Source organism: Gracilinanus agilis, chromosome 1 (assembly GCF_016433145.1).
Source record: "Gracilinanus agilis isolate LMUSP501 chromosome 1, AgileGrace, whole genome shotgun sequence".
Lineage (NCBI taxonomy): Eukaryota > Metazoa > Chordata > Mammalia > Didelphimorphia > Didelphidae > Gracilinanus > Gracilinanus agilis.
In genome coordinates, this window is record NC_058130.1 from 374430491 (window position 1) to 374449106 (window position 18616).

General features: G+C 36.3%; 1 protein-coding gene across 1 annotated transcript in view; it reads right to left on the minus strand.

The window, feature by feature from the left end:
- CCDC152 (coiled-coil domain containing 152) overlaps positions 1-18616 on the minus strand; it is a 68508-nt gene that overhangs the window by 41329 nt on the left and 8563 nt on the right. Inside the window, exon 3 of the mRNA XM_044664119.1 lies at positions 8921-8989. Coding sequence (XP_044520054.1) covers positions 8921-8989 — 69 coding nt within the window. The remainder of the gene's footprint in view (positions 1-8920; positions 8990-18616) is intronic.

Here is an 18616-nt window from a genome sequence, read left to right on the forward strand (position 1 = left end):
TTGCCTTTCTGAATATCGTATTCCAAGCCTTGCGATCTTTTAGCGTGGAGGCTGCCAGATCCTGTGTGATCCTGATTGGTGTTCCTTGATATTTCAATTGTTTCTTTCTGGCTTCTTGTAAGATTCTTTCCTTTGCTTGGAAACTCTTGAATTTGGCGATTATATTTCTGGGTGTTTTCTTTTCTTAATCGAATGTCGCAGGTGTTCTATGAATCCTTTCAATGTCTATATTGCCCTCTTGTTGTAGGACTTCAGGGCAATTTTGCTGAATTATTTCTGTTAGTATGGAGTCCAGGTTTCTATTAATTTCTGGTTTTTCTGGAAGACCAATTATTCTCAAATTGTCTCTTTTAGACCGGTTTTCTTGGTCTGTCACTCTCTCATTGAGATATTTCATGTTTCCTTCTATTTTTTCAGTCTTTTGACTTTGTTTTATTTGTTCTTGTTGTCTTGAGAGATCATTAGCTTCTAGCTGCTCAATTCTAGCCTTTAGGGACTGGTTTTCAGCTATAATCTTTCGGTTTTCGGCCATAATCTTCTGGTTTTCGGCTATAAGCTTCTGGTATTCCTTTTCAATCTGGTCATTTCTGGTGTTCAATTTGCTTATCAGTTCATTTGGTTTTTGAGCCTCACTTTCCAGTTGCAAGATTCTACCTTTTAAACTGTTATTTTCTTGCCAGATCTCTTCCATTTTCCTCAAAATCTCAGTTTTGAACTCTTCCATAGCTTGTGAGGGGTTTTCCTTATTTGAGGAGGGTCCGGATGCTTGTTTGTTCTCCTCCTCTGTTTGCTCGGTTGTCTGGATTTTCTCTGTGTAAAAGTTGTCAAGTGTTAAAGACTTCTTTTTCTTGTTGTTAATCTTTCTCTTCTGAACTTCCTGAGACTGGGTAGCCATCGTTAGCCCAGCAGCTTCTCAGGTTTATCCTTGTGCTCAGGATCTGTCCGCGGTCAAGCCCCCTGGTGGATCCCCTTGCTTTATCCTCTGCCGGAGGTTTTTTTACAAGTCTCAGGGCGGTGCTTCCACAGTCGTACACCCGTCCATGCTGGTTCCCCACTCAGGCTTTCAGAGCTTTAGCTAGTGGCTGTGTCTGCCTCCACCCACGCCTCCTCGGAGCCTGAGCTCTGAGCCTGCCTGACTTCTGCTCCCACGCTCTGCGCCCTAAGCCCGCGCTCAGATTTCGGGTGCATTCTTTGGCTTTTTGGGGTTCCAAATCTTGCTGCTCTCAGGAACAGGCCCCGGAGCTGCCAATGACTCGATGGGTGCCCCAAACTTGCTCTATTTCTTTTTAGCTGGGTTCGGTGCTATAGGTGGTGTGTGTGGAGGGGGTGGGGGTGAGGTGGTTGCTCAGCCCGCGATTTAGTGAGAGCTGTTTCACCCCTTTATAGCATGGAAATGCCTCGATTCCATGTACCTTCCACGCTGTGCCCTGTTGTGGGGTTCCTCCGTTCGTCTGGACTTGTTTTTATGTCCCCTTGAGGAGTTTTGTGTGTTTTGGTCAGGAGAGGTTAAGAGCTGCTTCTTACTCTGCCGCCATCTTAACCCGGAACCTCTCCCTTTGTTTTGAAGATCCTTCCAATATAATCTACTTATATCTATGTCCTCTGTTTATTTAAACTGCCCTAATGATGATGACATTTTTATCTTTATTACTATATATCATGTATCATCTTCTCTTGTAGGAATGTGAACAGTTTAATATTATTGAGAACTTTATGATTACTCTTTCAAGTTTACTTTTTTATGCTTTTCTTGAGTGTGTTTGAATGATGAATTTCCTATTCAGTTCTGGTCTTTTCATCAAGATTACATGAAAATTTTCTCTTTCATTAAATATACATGTTTTCCCCTGAGGATTATATTCAGTTTTTCTGGGTAGGTTCTTCTTGGCTACTCTAGCTCTCTTACCTTCCAGCATATCATATTCCAAGCCTTTCACTTCTCTATTATAAAAGCCACTAAATCTTGTGTGATCCTAACTGTGGCTCCATGATACTCAAATTGTTTCTGCCTGTTTGAAGTATTTTCTCCTTGATGTGAGAGCTCTGGAATGTGACTATAATATTCCTGAGAGTTTTGATTTGGGAATCTCTTTCAGGAAGTAATTGGTAGAGTCTTTTAAATTTCTATTTTATCCTTTGATTTTGGGGCAGTTTTCATGGATAATTTCTTGAAATGTAATGTCTAGGCTCTTTCATTGATCATAGTTTTCAGATAGTCTAATAATTCTTAAATTATCTCTCCTTGATCTATTTTCCAAGGCAGTTGTCTTTCCAATGAGAAAGTTCATGTTTTCTTTTGTTTTTTTTTTCATTCTTTTGACTTTATTTGACTATTTCTTGATGTCTTAATGAGTCATTAGTGTATACTTGCCCAATTCTAGTTTTTAAGGAATTATTTTCTTCAGTGAGCATATTATTAAAAAATTATTATTTCATGCCTCTTTTTCCATTTGGTCAATTTCTTTTATCAAAAATTAAAAAAAAACTCTTATTAAATACATATTTTCTTCCAAGGCAGAAAAGCAGTAAGTGCTAGGCAACTGGGGTTAAATGATTTGCCCAGAGTCACACAGAGAGAAAGTATCTGAGGCCAGATTTAAACCCAAGACTTCCTGTCTCTAAGCCTGGCTTCAATCCACTGAACCACTTAACTGTACCCACCCCTCTCCATTCTGTTTTGAAAAGAGTTCTTTTCTTCAGTGAATTTTTGAGCCTCTTTTACCATTAGGTAAATTGTGTTTTTAAAAATGTCATTTTCTTCAGTATTTTTTTTTTGAGCTTCTTTTTCCACACTGTCAATTCTCTTTTCATAATTTTCTGGCATCACTCTCATTCTTTCCCCCAATTTTTCCTCTACCAGTCTTATTTTTCATGCTTCTTTTTCATACCTTCTTCTGAGGGGGAGGGTCTGCAAATTTTTGGTGCTTCTAAGGTGCTCTCCTGTACTGCTGTCTTGTCCTTATTGAGGAAGACCCCCTAGTCTCCTGTGGCCATAAGTCCTAATGCTCTCTTTGCCTGGAACTCTAATAAAGGCCCTACTCCTTTGTGATCAACCCTAAGACTCTTCTGAACCCTGGAATTGTGATCCAGGACTATGAATGGACAACAGTGCCAGCAGCATCCTCTGTAATCTCTGACTAGTTGTCCACTCCTTACTGTCTCTAGGCTGACAGCAACCAAAAAAACAGCTAATGCTGCTATAGCTGTTTTGCCACTATTGGGTGTGAGTTCTGGACAGGATTCACCACTGTATCACAAACTTCTTCTGATCTATTAAGTTTTGTTAGGCTAGAAAAATGTCTCATCTTGATCCTTTATTGGCTCTCACACTCTAAAATTTGATTTGAAGTATTATTTTAAAGTTATTTGGAGGGGAATGTTTAGAGAGTTCAAATGGGTTACTGTTAATCGGTCACCTTGGCTCTGCCCCGTATATCCCCACTTGGTCTTTATCTAAGTGATTTATAGTTCTCTGACTTATAAATGCAGGAAGAGAAATCATTTAGATGTTTTTCTGTTGACCTTAGAACCAAAGCTGTCTTGGGATTTATTTGGTCACCTTCTTAACTATCAATGAATTGGTTGCTTGGATTTTGTGCTATCTATGGTCTCTAAGATAGTTTGAGTTTTCTTTGCTCTTAAGAGTGCTATGTGATTACCTGGATAATGCTATGTTGATTTAAGATGACCACATCTCTAAGTAGTATCCACCAAAGTTCCTAATGAATCCCTAGAGTTGATCATTTTCCCCATATGTAAGAACAACATTTCTCAAATGATGAGCTTGAAAAACCTAGCATTTCCAGAAGCAGCTTAAGGGATTCTGCAGAGGAAACAGTTCCAATGGTAGCCAAGCACACACAATAAAGTTATCTTGTTGTCTGTTTATTGCACATTAAGTGCAAACTCAGCTAATGTAGATAACCATTGGAAATTCCTTGAACTCAGTCAGGGGATCAAAAAATTAAACTCTTATTGATCTAGAACCAATCACTGAATGCAACCATTGGTATATGACACACAATTGTTGGTCAGTCTTAGAGTGTATTTAATATAACTTAGATTTGTTTCCTCAGCTTAAATGTTTTTTAGTTGTTTTTTTTCCCAATGTTCATAATGAATATTTGAAAAAAACAGGGAGCTTTAAAGAGATGATTGGGGAAAATATTAATAATCAAGAGCATAGCAAAGAAACAAATAGTTAAGGACTTAAATAAAAAAACCAAATTTCATATAGAGAAGAATATGATGATACTTTTCTCTAAATTAAGGTTATTTCTATTGATCACAATGGGCATTTTATTGTTACCAAATTTAGAAAAAAATAGTTCTATGATTAAAGTAAAATTAAAAAGGTGTTCAGAAACATAATCCAATGAATTTAGAAATAAAATTCTTGATTTTCTTAAAGAAAATATAGTGAATTGAAATAATCCCCCAAATACTAGGTTATAATAACTAAAAGGAAGGATAAAAATTATTGTAAAGGATTTTATCAGAGCATCTGTTATATCCAATATTATTTCTAATTGGGTTGTGATTAAATAAGAGTAAGTTATAATATATTGCTATAGTATGTTATAGCCTTGTAATATTGAAAAATTAATATTATGCCAAAGGTAATGGGCTAAATGTAATATTTAGAGATTGGTTTGGAAATATAATATTAATAAAAAATTGTTGTGGTCACCATTTATAAAATAATTAACCCTTAAGTCATGAGGATGATAGTAGCTTTTAACAATTAAATCTTAATATAAATATAGTCTAAGAAAGAAAGAAGAAAAGAAAAAAAAATTTCCTAGTCTACCAGCCCATGAGAGTGTCTTCCACCTGAGCCACCAACCTCCAGAGAAGAACTCCAGCCAAACACTCCAACCCAAAAAGTCCCCTTTTCCTACATTACTTCCTATTACTGTGGGCTGGTCTATCACATCTCAGGAACCAATCAAAGTCTCTCTGACCCAGACTTGTAACCCTAGGTTCTGGGTCATGTTCCTAGGGCTGGCTCCAAGGAGCAGAGAGTTCATGACCCTAGGAGGAAGGGGTTTACAACAATATGGTAATTTTCAGTTGAATTTAAGTTTCTTTAAAAAAATAAAAGCCCATATAAATTTCAGAAGGGCCCAATTTTTAAAGAATAATTCTTAATTGGAAAAGATATGGAATCAAAGGATTTAGGTTTGAATCTTGGTCCTGTCACTCTATTAAATAATCTGTGTGAACCTGGACAACTCATTTAACCTTTGTGGGTCTGTTTTCTCCTTTGTAAAACGAGGGAGTTAGACTAGATGACCTTCTAAGGCCATAGAACATAAGGTCAAGGAGGAATCTTAGAAGTAGATGAATTCAACCCCCTCATTTTACAGATGAGAGACCTGAGACAAAGATGGATTAAGAGACTTAGCTAACATCACATTAATAGCACTAGGTTTTGGGTCTTTAGACATAATAACCTTTCATCCTCTGGAACTGCCCATGGGTTACAAGGTAAGGAATGGGAGAGGATTAGTAAATGACATTTGCCAAAGGACCAGTTAACTTCCAACTAATAAACATTGGGACAAGTTATTTAGATGTAAATTTTGGAGATTTTGAACAAGAAGGAAACTAAATGTATTGTGAGAAATATTTTCCTTATTTGTCACAAAGTTGGATAATTTACATGGAAAATGTGATATGTACCAATGTTGCCCCAATATGCTTTCTTATGCTATATCTTGCGTTTTGATAAGTCAACTTTTTGCGTTAAGTTATCTAGGTCTAGGCTTCTGTGTCAATTCCTAGTCACCATTTCCCAATGGTACTGCTACTGCATATCCTCATCCTTTTCAGCTCTCCATTATGTGCTGTCTTCCCCCATTAGAACATAAGCACCTTGAGGGCAGGGACTATCTTTCCTGCATGTATATATTTATCCCCAACACTTAGCACAAGGCTTGGCATATAATAAGCACTCAAATGCTCTCTCTTGCTTTCTTTGCATATTTGTCTTTTTTTTTTTTTTGGTGGAAATGGGGGGGAAGGATATTGGCTCTCCTTATCTCATCTTAACTGGAAGTGCAGTAGTCACTCTCAAGATGATCCCAATGTTGTTCTATATGGAAGCTTTAATCTACTTTATTCTTCTGATCTAGGCTAGCTCACCTCTCCTGGGGCAGTAACTTCGCTCCTGAGGTTCTCTCTCTCTCTCTTTCTCTATCCATCCATCTATCCATCTATCCATCTCTCTCTCTCTCTGTCCATTTGTCCATCTGTCTATCTATTTTTTTAACCCTTATCTTCTATCTTAGAATCAGTAGTGTGTATTGGTTCTAAGGCAGAAGAAGATGGTAAGGGCTAAAGCCATGGGGATAATGTGACTTGCCCAGGGTCACACAGCTAGGAAGTTTCTGAGGCTATATTTGAACCCAGGACCTCCTGTCTCTGGGCCTGGCTCTTAATCCATTGAGCCACCCAGCTTCCCCCTATCTATTTTCTAATTTACCTGCTTGCCTACCTATCTTTGAATGCATATATAGAATAGGTGAGAAAATGAGAGCAGTGTATCTGCTGGAAGCTGCACAAGAACATATGTGAATTTCATTGTTTTGTAGAAAATATATAACCTCAGGCATCAGGATTTCTACAATCTGGGATACAATGAAGACCCAGGAAAGAAGGATGATATAAAAGGGCAAGAGGAAGCAGATAAGTAACTAATGACAAATTAGAAAAGGTCCTCAAGTTTTTGGTCAACTTTTTTCCAGCTTTCTTGCTCCAATAATAATACAGATTCAACATATTAGACATAGTTCATGTATATTGTTCCACATGATCCTAGGATTAGACAAGTAGTAACAAAAGCAAGACCTTTCATGGCTCCTGGCAGTTATACTCTTTTTTTTTTTCTTTTGAAAATCTGATTAATTCCATCATGAAATCATTCAGGAAGACATGAAAAACTCAGTTTTTCATTCATACTGTGAAATTGCAGAGGCACTGCCAAAATATAGTTCTGTACCTTGGCAAGAGACCCCAACCACTTTTCCGTATGTTACTGCCAGAATGTAGAGGAGGAAGAGAATGTCCAGTATAAATAAAGAGGCCCAAAGTTTGGGAAGCAGTTACAGATGCGGTCCTCTAGAGAATCCATTAACCTCCACTGAAAATAGGTGGGAAATTAAGATGGCAAGAGTAGGGCTACTTTCTCAAGAAAGTTTAAAATCTAACATCTACTTATTCTTAACCTGAAAAAAGGTACTCCTTTACTTGGAACTGTCCTCCCTAATAAACCATTTACATGAAGCAATTAGCAAGGAAAGGCACATCCAAAAGTCAACTAAATCAATCCTTGAGATCACATATTTTAAAGTTTGAGAGTGTTTTACATACATTATTGTATTTGATCCTTTCAATAAGCTTGTGAAAGAAGGTGCTTTAGTTGTTATTATTTCCATTTTACAGATGAGAAAATGGAAATAAAAGTCAATGACTTGGTTGTCCAATGTTAGACAACTTTATAAGTACTGGATGTAGGATTTGGACCAGTTCTTTTCTGACTCTAGGTGAGGAGACTTTCTACTATACCATGCAGCCAGTTCCTTGACATAATCATTGCCTAACACACTGGAGAAGTGTAATAAAAATTATATTACCAATTAATATATTTTCTTGACAGGTACTATTACATATTGTGAGCTAATGGTTACACATGAATTTATTTACAGATCTGTGAAATATCTGACATTCTTTCCTTTTAAATATTCCTTTAAATAAAAATGATGTTTAACATAAATTCAGAACTTTATGGCATTGAAGGGTTTTACTTTGAACCTCTACCAGAATGACTTTTTACAAGAAACATTGAGATAACTTTAATATTTAGATTCACTTAAATTCTAGAATGATAGACCATAAGAAACCATTTAACCCAGTCATGGAATGTAGCCCTTAAAATTCCATTAATTCATTAATACTCTTGGGATAATATATTTTATCCCAAATTGAATGCATGTCTTTGAATTCTGGACAAGGAGCTCTCAGGTTGCTGTGTATATTCTTTTGGCTCTGACCATAATTCAAAAGGGAACTTAAAGGAAAAGGAATGGGTAAGAAAAGATAATTGGAAGTATTTCTTTAAAGAGGATAAATCTTATAGTCTTATAAATTTCTTGTCCAATTGTTTCCTTAAGAAATTTGTAATGACACATTTAGGAGGTGTTTGTAAGAACAATGGCTTAAGTATAAAAATTTGTTTAAGCTGAAATGGACAAGTGCCATCATGACACATATATCTTATCTGCCGCTGAATCAGAAAAAGGTAAGCATGACTGGTCTGACTATTTGATTGGAATTGTCATAAAAAGATATAGAAGAAGGGCCAATTTTAAGGTTTCCAGAGTATGCCACAGACAATTGACAATTGTATGCCTCAAATGCTTTTGAAATTACATTTATAAGACATTATCTCAGCCTAAAATCAAAAAGCTCTCCAAACCCATTTTATAGGGACAATATCAATCACCACCATTATGTAATCTCTATGCACCAACATTTTACCTCAGAATACACAGGCTTATTAAAGGAAACTAAGAATATTCAGAGTAGAAATACCTTTAACTGTTTGAAGTTGATTAAAGTACCTGGTAAAATCAACCTTAAAATATCCTCTGATGCCACTTTCAAAAGAGAGAATTCTAGTAAGAATGGATCATTGGTCTGACCCAACATGGAGCCTCTTAAAATATTTTATTAACAATTTAAGAAAGGTTTATAAATATAAAATATTCATGGTTTTGAAGAGTTGATTAAAAAAAAAGCCAAATAAAGGGCCCTTACTGTTAATGGGGTCAGGATTTCCACTTTTTAAGAGGTTCTAAAATAAATCACATCTATGTCTTGGATGAAATTAACTAAAGCCCAACTTAAAAAAATTTACCTTTCAAATCATATTGATTTTCAATGGCTTGCTGTAGTCCATTTATCATGTTCTGCAAAGTAGTATATTCTAAAAAAATAAAAATGAATAAATTCACCTATAAACTTTAAAAATTACTTTCAGTAACTATTATAATAGTTGCATTGTTTAAGAAAAAATCTTAAGTGAAAATATTAACCATTAAATGTTATTATTATATACAACCATGTATGTAGCATATACACACATGTATATATGTAATATATACTATATTGTACTCAAACTATTAATGTTAACTATTTAGTAAAAAGCCCAAGCATCTCAAAAAAATTACATAGAAATGAATAAGACATTGTTTTAAGCCATGCACATTGTCATGACTTTCTTTTTAAAAAAATTCAACTTTATTTTATTTTCAGTTCCAAATTCACATTTTCCCTCCTCTTCCTGCCCTATCCATTGAGAAGGCAACAAAATAAAATTCATTTCAAATTTATATAGACATGCATAAAAAGTTTCACATTGTCATGTTCCTTGCCCCACAGATAACAAAATAAAAGAAAATTTACTTCAATCTATACTCTGGATCCATTACATCTCTTTTTGGAGGTTGATAACATAGTTCATCACAGAACCTTTGAAACTACGGTTGGTTGTTGTGCTGTTAAGTTATTAAGTATTTCAAAGTTGATTATCTTTACATTATTTTTGCTACTGTAGAAATTGTTCTCCTAGTTCTTTTCAATTCACTTTTCAACAGTTCATGTAAATCTTCCTAGTTTTTTCTGAAACCACTCCCTTCTTCATTTCATCTAGCACAACAGTGTTCAATCACAATCATATGCCAAAACTAGTTAGACTATTCTTGTTGATAAATATCCCTCTATTTTCCATTCTCTGCTACTATAAAAAAAAGAGCCACAATAATATTTTTGTACATATATCATGATTTTTAAGACAAACTAACAGGTTGGTTTATGACACTCTCTGAGTTTACGATCTAAAAATGTCAAAACAGAAAATAACAGTATTTTTAAAAGACTTTAGCACAAAAATAATTTCACCTTTAAGTTTCTGGCTTAAAGTTAATATATACTAAAACTCTGACTTATATAACTCCACAGCAATAAAGCTGTGTTTGGGGACAAAAATCACACTTTACACCTTAAAAGAGGAGGCCCTACATATGATTACTACATATTATCTTAAAATAAGTCAATAAATAGAAATATTTTGCAACAGACAAAGCCTATACATGCAAAGTATTGCAGTTACTAATCTTTATTTTCATCTTTTTGATGTTTCCAGGGATCAAAGTCTTAGTTGCCAACTATCTACCAAGGCAGCTAGGTGCCTCACAGGATAGAGCTCTGGGCCTGGAGTCAGGAAGACTAAGTTCAAATTTGGCTAGACACTTCCTAGCTAGGTGACAGAGCAACTCATATAAGCCCTATCTGATTCAGTTTCCTCAACTGTCAAATGGGCACCAACCTCCCAGGGAGAGGCAACTAGGTGGCACAGTGATAGAGCACCAGGCCTGGAGTCAGTAAGACACATTTACCTGAGTTCAAATCTGGCCTCAGACACTTATTAGCTATGTGACCCTGGGCAAGTCTCTTACCCTTGTTTCCTCATCTGTAAAATGAGTTGGAGAAGGAAGTGGTAAAACACTTTTGCCCAGAAAACCCCAAACAGTGTCACAAAGAGTCAGACATGACTGAAAAATGACTGAAGATGAACCTCCCAGGGCTGTTGTAAGGAACAAATGATATAGTGCAGGGGTCGGCAACGTATGGCTCTCCAGCCATATCTGGCTTTCTTGAGGGCCAGATGTGGCTCTTTCTGCAGGAGCCATAAAGTCCATTTTTTTTCAGGCGCTGTTACAGGAGCCGCACTGTGAGCACTGTACAGCTCTCATGAAATTACATTTTAAAAAATGTGGTGTTTATGGCTCTCACAGCCAAAAAGGTTGCCGACCCTTGATATAATGTTTTGTAAAGCACTTAGAGAACACAGGACATAAAAAATACTTGATAAATATGTATTTCCTTCTTTCCTTCCTTTCTCCTTTCCTTATTTATCAATAAATTCCCCTAATTCATTGATGTATACATATCTTTTTAAGGTAGTTCCAGCAGCTTATATGGAAACTACTGGTTATAGAGTGACTCAGATCTGGATTCAGGAATAACTGAACATAGTATTTGAGTATTTTAAAATCTGTAATTTAGTACACAAACACAAGAGGGACCTCCTGTAATACAATATACTGTAATGTGAACTTAAACAGCTCTACATGCTTCTTTATTTTTTATTCTTTAAAAAACCCTTACCTTCCGTCTTAGAATCAATACTGTGTATTGACTCCAAGGCAGAAGAATGGTAAGGGCTAAGCAATGGGAGTTAAGTGACTTGCCCAGGGTCACACAGCTGGGAAGTATATGAGGCCAGATTTGAACCTAGGCCTGGTTCTCAATCCACTGAGTCACCTAGTTGTCCCCTCTACATGCTTCTTTAAAAAAAAAAAAAAAGATACACTACCTCCCCCCGCCAAATTAAAGTACAGCATAGTTTAGGATGTAAGAATTATAGCTTTGATTTTTTTTTTTAGTCTCTATAGTATTTAGGGTCAAAGTACTTTTGGGCCAATATCCTATCAAATTAAAATATGAATCTCAAACAAGATTGCTTTGTCTTGATTGAATGAGTTAGTAACCCAGTGATTATTTTGGAATGAGAAAATAAACAAATTCCAAACTAAGAGTATAAACACACTCTTAAAAAAAGTATAATAAATTTATACTAAATTCCTGACACCAGTGTCTTGCATTTTAAATCTTAGGACTTTATAGCCAGGGTATAATTCAAACAGTATAAAATACTTTCACAATGTTCTGTCACACTCTCTGTCTCTCTCTCACCCTCCCCTCCCTTATTTTGTTCATGTTAATTTTGTTTTTTAGTCTTTCAATCACTTCTCTTGAATTTCTCTCACTTCATGAATTCTTTACTATTATAAGCATGAAAACAATTTGTTGGTAACCATACCCACACCCACACCCACATTAAGCAGTTCCATTTGCCCATCAGACTTCCTAGATTATCTAATTCCTTATCAATCTTTCGCTGAACAGAATGGGATGGAGATGAACAGAAAGGGAGAGGATAAATAATTGAGTCCCAATTTTCCTCTAATTGTCTTCATGCCCTGGAAATGTACACCTATGATTGTATTACTAAGGACTAGAGAAGCTGATAATAGGAAACTAGGGTTCTACTGGCATATCAAACCTCAGTTCTCAAATATTTATTATAGCACCAAGATACTTAGTTTATTTGTGTTTGATTTTTTGTCATTTTACCTCCAGCTCTTATAAGTAATACAATAACTAAAATGGTAGACATTTAATAAATATGTATTGATGGTTTCTAGTTGTATGCTCTCTCATATGACCATTTGCCAGATTCTTTTTTGACGCATCTTCCTGCAACCATCTTAGTATCTGCTGGGTACAGAACTTCTGACAAAAAAGGGCAACAAAAGACTTCCAGCTAAGGTGGTTTCCTGTACTGAAAGCTGTCTGCCTAATTCCCTAATCAACCCCTCCAAAATCCTGAAGTTTGTATCAGGCTAAAAAAAGATCAAGAAAAACCAATGAGAAAAAAAAAAAAGGGTCAGAGAGGGTAGCTAGGAGACTCAAGGGACAGAGTACTAGGCCTGGAGTCAGGAGGACTGGGGTTCAAATCTGACCTTAAAAACTGCCAAGCTGTGTGACCCTGGGCAAGTCACTTAACCCTATTTACTTAACCCTTTCCCTTTTGTTTAAGAGTCATTACTAGGACAGAAGATAAGAGTTTAAAAAGAAATGAAAAGAAAAGAAAAAAACCAATGAGAAATCACAATAAGTGACTGCAGATTAAACCACCATAAACTACACAAAAAAATCAACACAAGGCCCATGTTAAAAAGAAATGAGCCTCCCCATGCAAAGTGAGAGTTAGTAAGATAGGAGACATGTAGCCTGAAGATAGCAAAAGCAGAGGGCTCTCTTTAGGAGTCCCCAAAGTGATAAAAAAAAACTTCAAGGTGTTGTTGATGTTGGAAATCCTCCTGTACTGTTCCCAGGGAACCGCACTGGACAGGGACCAGCATGATATCTAATAGTGTAAGAGGGGAAACTAGAAATTTAAGGTATGGTCGCCAGGAATCTGATTAGCTCAGTTCCAAATTTAAAATAGACCCAAGTCAGGACGGCTTTTATGGAAGTTTATTTACAATTAGGAAGGTTGAAGGTAGGGAAATGGTGAGAGAGAGAGAGAGAGAGAGAGACAGACAGACAGACAGACAGACAGACAAAGACAGAGACAGAGAGAGAAGAGACAGAGAGTCAGAGAGAGAAGAGAGACAGAGACAGAGAGAGTCAGAGACAGAGAGACAGAGAGACAGAGAGAGAAACAGAGAAACAGAGAGACAGAGATACAGAGAGAGAAGAGACAGAGAGAAGAGGGAGCGACAGAGAGAGAGAGAGAGAGAAAGAGAGAGACAGAGAGAGAAAGAGAGAGAGAGAAGATGGCATCTGCTCCTGAAGAGGCAATTAAAGGAGTGGAAAGGAAAGAAAATAACTTGAATCTAAGGACAGTCTCTTAGACAATTGGAGAATGGCTGAACAAACCATGTTTTATGAATGTAATATTCATAAAATGTAGAAACATATATATGTACATATATTACACCATAATAAATGACATTTTACCTCCAGCTCTTATAAGTAATACAATAACTAAAATGGTAGACATTTAATAAATATGTATTGATGGTTTCTAGTTGTATGCTCTCTCATATGATCATTTGCCACACACACACACACACACACACACAGAGTTTGGTATTGAAACAGGGATAGGGAGTGGAGGTTAAGAGGGAGGTCCATGCTGGGAAAGGAACAGTAACAAGTAAAACAAATAAATGACAAGAGATTTTACAGAATCCTAGGTAGTAATGAATTCATGTAAGTTGAAATGAGCAAAACCAGGATAACAATTTATAAAAGGATAATAACATTTTAAAGATCAACTCTGAAAACCTTAGAATTCTGATCAAAGTAATGATGAAGTATATTGCCAGAAGACTTATCCATGCTACTCAGCTCCTGATAGATGCAAAATGCAGAGGCACATTTTTGGGCTTTTTGACATGACTATTTGTAGATTTGTTTTGCTTGAGTATATTTATTTATTACAAGGGTATTTTTCTCCTTTCTCTTTCTTGATTAATTGGGAGGGGCTGACCATAGTAATGCCCCCCCAGTTTTTATATTTTATTTTATATACTTTATATATATTTCTATATATTATAATACTTTCATAATACATAAAAGAGAATAAGGTATATGATTTCAAAATAAAAATAAAATCTACCAAAAAATCTTTTGAAAAAAGATTGAAAAAAAACTTTAATGAAAAATTTTCAAGTATGATGTAAAGGTTTCTTCTCTTTTGTGCTATACATGAATTCAATGAAACAGAACAGTCCTACCAGAGGAAATAAATGAACTGCTTCTTTGTAAACTTGGGTTATGCTTAACCTAGGAGAAACATCTCTGTAGAGACTTTAGTCCCAATTGATAGTTGTCAAGAAAATTCTTTTCCAGGTGTCAGTCAGAAGAAAAAATTACTTGTAAATGAATGGATTTGGCCAATGTATCCACATCCCAAAATAACTATGTCTAACTTGGTGTCTGATGAGACTTCTTCTCTGCAGTAGATTCCTATAAGTGTGGATGTAAAATTGAGATTGTTCTTGCATCAGTTCTGGGTTCTAAGAATTATATGGCCTTTCTACTTCCAAGTCCTTTCAGTGTGAGGGTAAGACTAATTCAATTTGATTCAACCAAACAAGTGTTTGTTAACTAGCTACTGTGTGCCAAGACACTGTGATGACCACTGTTATATTGAATCTCTGGGAGCTTGAAGTTCATTCAATGAATGACAGATAAGGCAGTTGGATAGAATGTTCCTGGAGAGGCATGCGAGAGTCAGGAGGAGCAGTTGAGAACCCTGAGAAGTTCTGGGTCTTGTACCTGACCTGAGGCTAGAGATCGGTGGATCCTGGTCTTGGAGTGAGAGGGTGCAAATATCTCTCTGCAAGCTCTTCCGGTACTTGATATACCATTATCAACCTGTACTTGACCACCACCTTGGTGTCTACTGCCCCTAGATATTAGGAGTTTCTTCATCTGGTTATCTAGGCTTCCCAGGGCCCAGGAGGGGTCCGGGAAGTGGGCAGGAGACGAAGAAGAGGGTGGAAAGGGTAGATATATCTCAACTGTTAAGGCTAAGATCTACAGAAGAAGAAGCTGAAGATTTCCCAGCAGTTTACCTACTCTGGTTTAGTCCTGGCCAGGCTGAACCAGAGGGAAGCTAACATTGATTCTTCATTTGCCAGCAGATGGGAGTTTCATTAGTAACAAATTAAATAGGGTCTTCTATTACCCCGATCCTTATTCTTCTTATTAATATATAAAGTTTAAAGTACCTTCCTAAATCAGTTTCAAAGCTTGTTTTGGGAAGGGAGACAACGGAGTCAGAATATCAACATTATCCCAGCTGAAGAGCCCAATTTAATAATATCAATTAACCCCAGGTGGGTCCTGAAGGGATAAACCACTTTGACCTGAAGGATCCTGCCTGGGCAACTGTTATAAAGGAGAAGTACCATGTTATCCTCTCTGTACATCATTTCTACTACCTCAAATAGATACTAGTGACCTCCTTTAATTATAACACCACTAAAACAGTGATGGTGTACCTATGGAATGCCTGCCAAAGATGGCATGTAGCATGCTCTCTGTGGTGTGATAATTAGATTAAGTTTACACTGCCTATCTTTAGATTTAATCACCAAAGATGAGAGCACCTTCCAATTCTGGGAGGTCCTAACCCATGTATGCTAGAGTGAGTAACAAATCAGAATCAAGGGTCCGCCCCCTACGCTTTCTATGAGAAGCGTCTATTGTGATTGGACACGCAGGCTAGGGGAAGGCACTGGAAGTGACGCATATGTGACAACTATAAAAGAGGGAGTTGAGTGAGTGAGGCGGCTTCTGGTTTGGTGAAGGGAACCTGAGGGAGCTTTGCTGGTTCATGATCAAGACTGTTCCACGTGGTGAGTTTAAAGACTGAATCTTCCTGAACTTCTATTAAGAAACTTCCTTTTATAGACTCTATGAATGAAGTTTGCTCCATTCAGGCCCTTTAACTTTCAGCTGAGGGTTAAGATCTACCTGGACTAATCAGTGGGATAGATTCTTATTTTCTTCCTCTCTCTCTTCTCTCATGCAAATAAACTTCCATAAAAGTCAATTTTGATCTGAGATTATTCTTAATTGAGGATTAATAATAGTTCAATCCTCTGGTGATCATCTTTAATATATTGAACCCATAAAACCCCTTTTTCACCCTTATAGTGGGCATGTGCGCCACTCTTTCCCTCAGCCACCTACCCCTCAGAGTTTGTTACTAGAAAGGCAGAGGGATGTGAGAGAGCTTCTTCCTTCCCCCTTCTCACTGTGCCTGATAACATTTTTTCACATCCCCTGCCCCTCTGCCCAGTAGCCCAATGGGAGTGCACAGTGGGTAAGGTGAGCGGCTCACAGGTGGCAGAGCTGGAGCGTTTGGGCCACTCCCCTCCCCCTCTCTACACTCACTAGGGACATTCCTCATTTCACCTGCCTTCCTTCCAGCAGCCCAATGGGAGTACTTCCTTCCTCCTCTGGGTGGGGCAAGGGTGGGGGGTGGGATGCACCTGGCACTTGGTTGGGGGCATTACAAGTGGTCTCTAAAAGGTTCACCATCACTGCTCTAAACCATTCATACACATTCTTCATTTTCACGTTTATGCAGTTGGCATTCTTTTTTGTTGTATATTTTATGGACACTTCAGCTTCTAGGGAAGACCATCCAGGTCACAATGATCTATGATGTAGAAGCATAGAAGGCAGGAAGACCCAAACAAAATGAATAACCCTAGAATTTAGCACAGAGGCCAGTAAATATCATCTCCTGAAACTGAATCTAAAAGTTAGTATAAATGAGAGAAGCCAACTGAAGAACTTATGAAAACTGAGGCTTCTCAAATTGTGTTGCCTTTAAAAAGGAAGAATAGTTGCATAAAGACCCTGTGAGGCCCATTTGAACAACCAGCTGGGTTCTCTCTAAAGTAAACATTGAACTGCAATGTGATAAAGACACAATCATTGGATTTCTATGTCCCAGCTCCTCACAAAAATTTGCTTTTAATGGAATGAACTAAATTTGACACTGATACAAATATATAAATGTTTTTCATATAAAACCTACTGATATGAAAGTATTCAATAAAATCACATGATTTTTAATGAGTAATTGTATGAAACAATCTTCTGATGAAAGTTGTGGAGCTAATTAAAACATTTTAATAATGTTCAGACATTATTTAAAGTTTGAAATTAGTAACTGTAGTTTTATAAAATTTTAGAATACAGATTTAGTTATATGTAATGTTTCTATGTAACAAACTTTTACCAAATCAATTAGTTAGTTTTTATTATAATATATATGATATACATATGTTATAATTATGTAATTATAGTTACAATTTTTCATTAATAGGAAGGATCAAAATATTGTATAATTTGCTTTGTTGGGATTCAAATAATTTAAAAAATGGAAAATAACTATAAATCTATCATAGGAATGAATTTATCCATTCAAAATATTTCATTTTGTGCTTACAAAAGATATAAAAGGTATATTCATTAAATAAACACTATCTGCCTCTAGTGCTAAAAGTGACATGGTTGAACTGAGCAGGTATCCCTTTCTCCCTCCTTCCTTTTTCACCTTCTTCCCACCTCTCCTGGCAATCAGAGCTTTCTACTCCATTATCTCATATTTGCTGTTAGGATCATAACTTAGAGGTGTTAGATGCTTTCCTACATACCTCCAGGGAAATGAATATCAAAGGATGACAAAGTCAAGCTCCCCCATTTAGTCAAGAACTGTTTTAAAAGATAGTAGGAATCTAGGAGAATATAAGAGATGGATGGCACAAGGAAAACTCATCCAAACTTAAGAAATTGAAGAAGCTTAAAAGGGCTAAAAAAGGAGTCATGCCAAGACAAATATGAGTAAACAGAAAACAACATCAGACATAATAATTAAAGAACATATGAGTAAACAGAAGAGAATATCAAACACAAGAAAGACCTACTGTATATTTAGAGAAATGCAGAAGGTAATCTCAAATGAAAAAGGTAATTTCATATGTGCAATCAATTGCAGAGAAAAAAATTGCTTGGCCAAAATAACCATAAAAGAACAATGAAAAGAAGTGAAGCAAGTGATAAAAAATGAAAACAGAATTGATTGGAAAATTCTTGTGGAAAAATGGATAAGAATAAATAAATATCTTTATTCTAAAATATTTTTAAAAGTATATTTTAAAATATTTATAGTACCTCTTTTTGTGGTGGAAAATAACTGGAAACTGAAGGGAAGTCCATCAATTGGGGAATGTCTGAACAAATTTATGCTATATGATTGTAATGGAATAGTATTGTGCCATAAAAGATGACAAACAAGATGATCATAAAAAAACTAGAAAGATTTATAGAAAGTGATGCAAAATGAAGTGAGCAGAAGCAGGAGACTATTGTGCACAGTAACAAGAGTAATGTA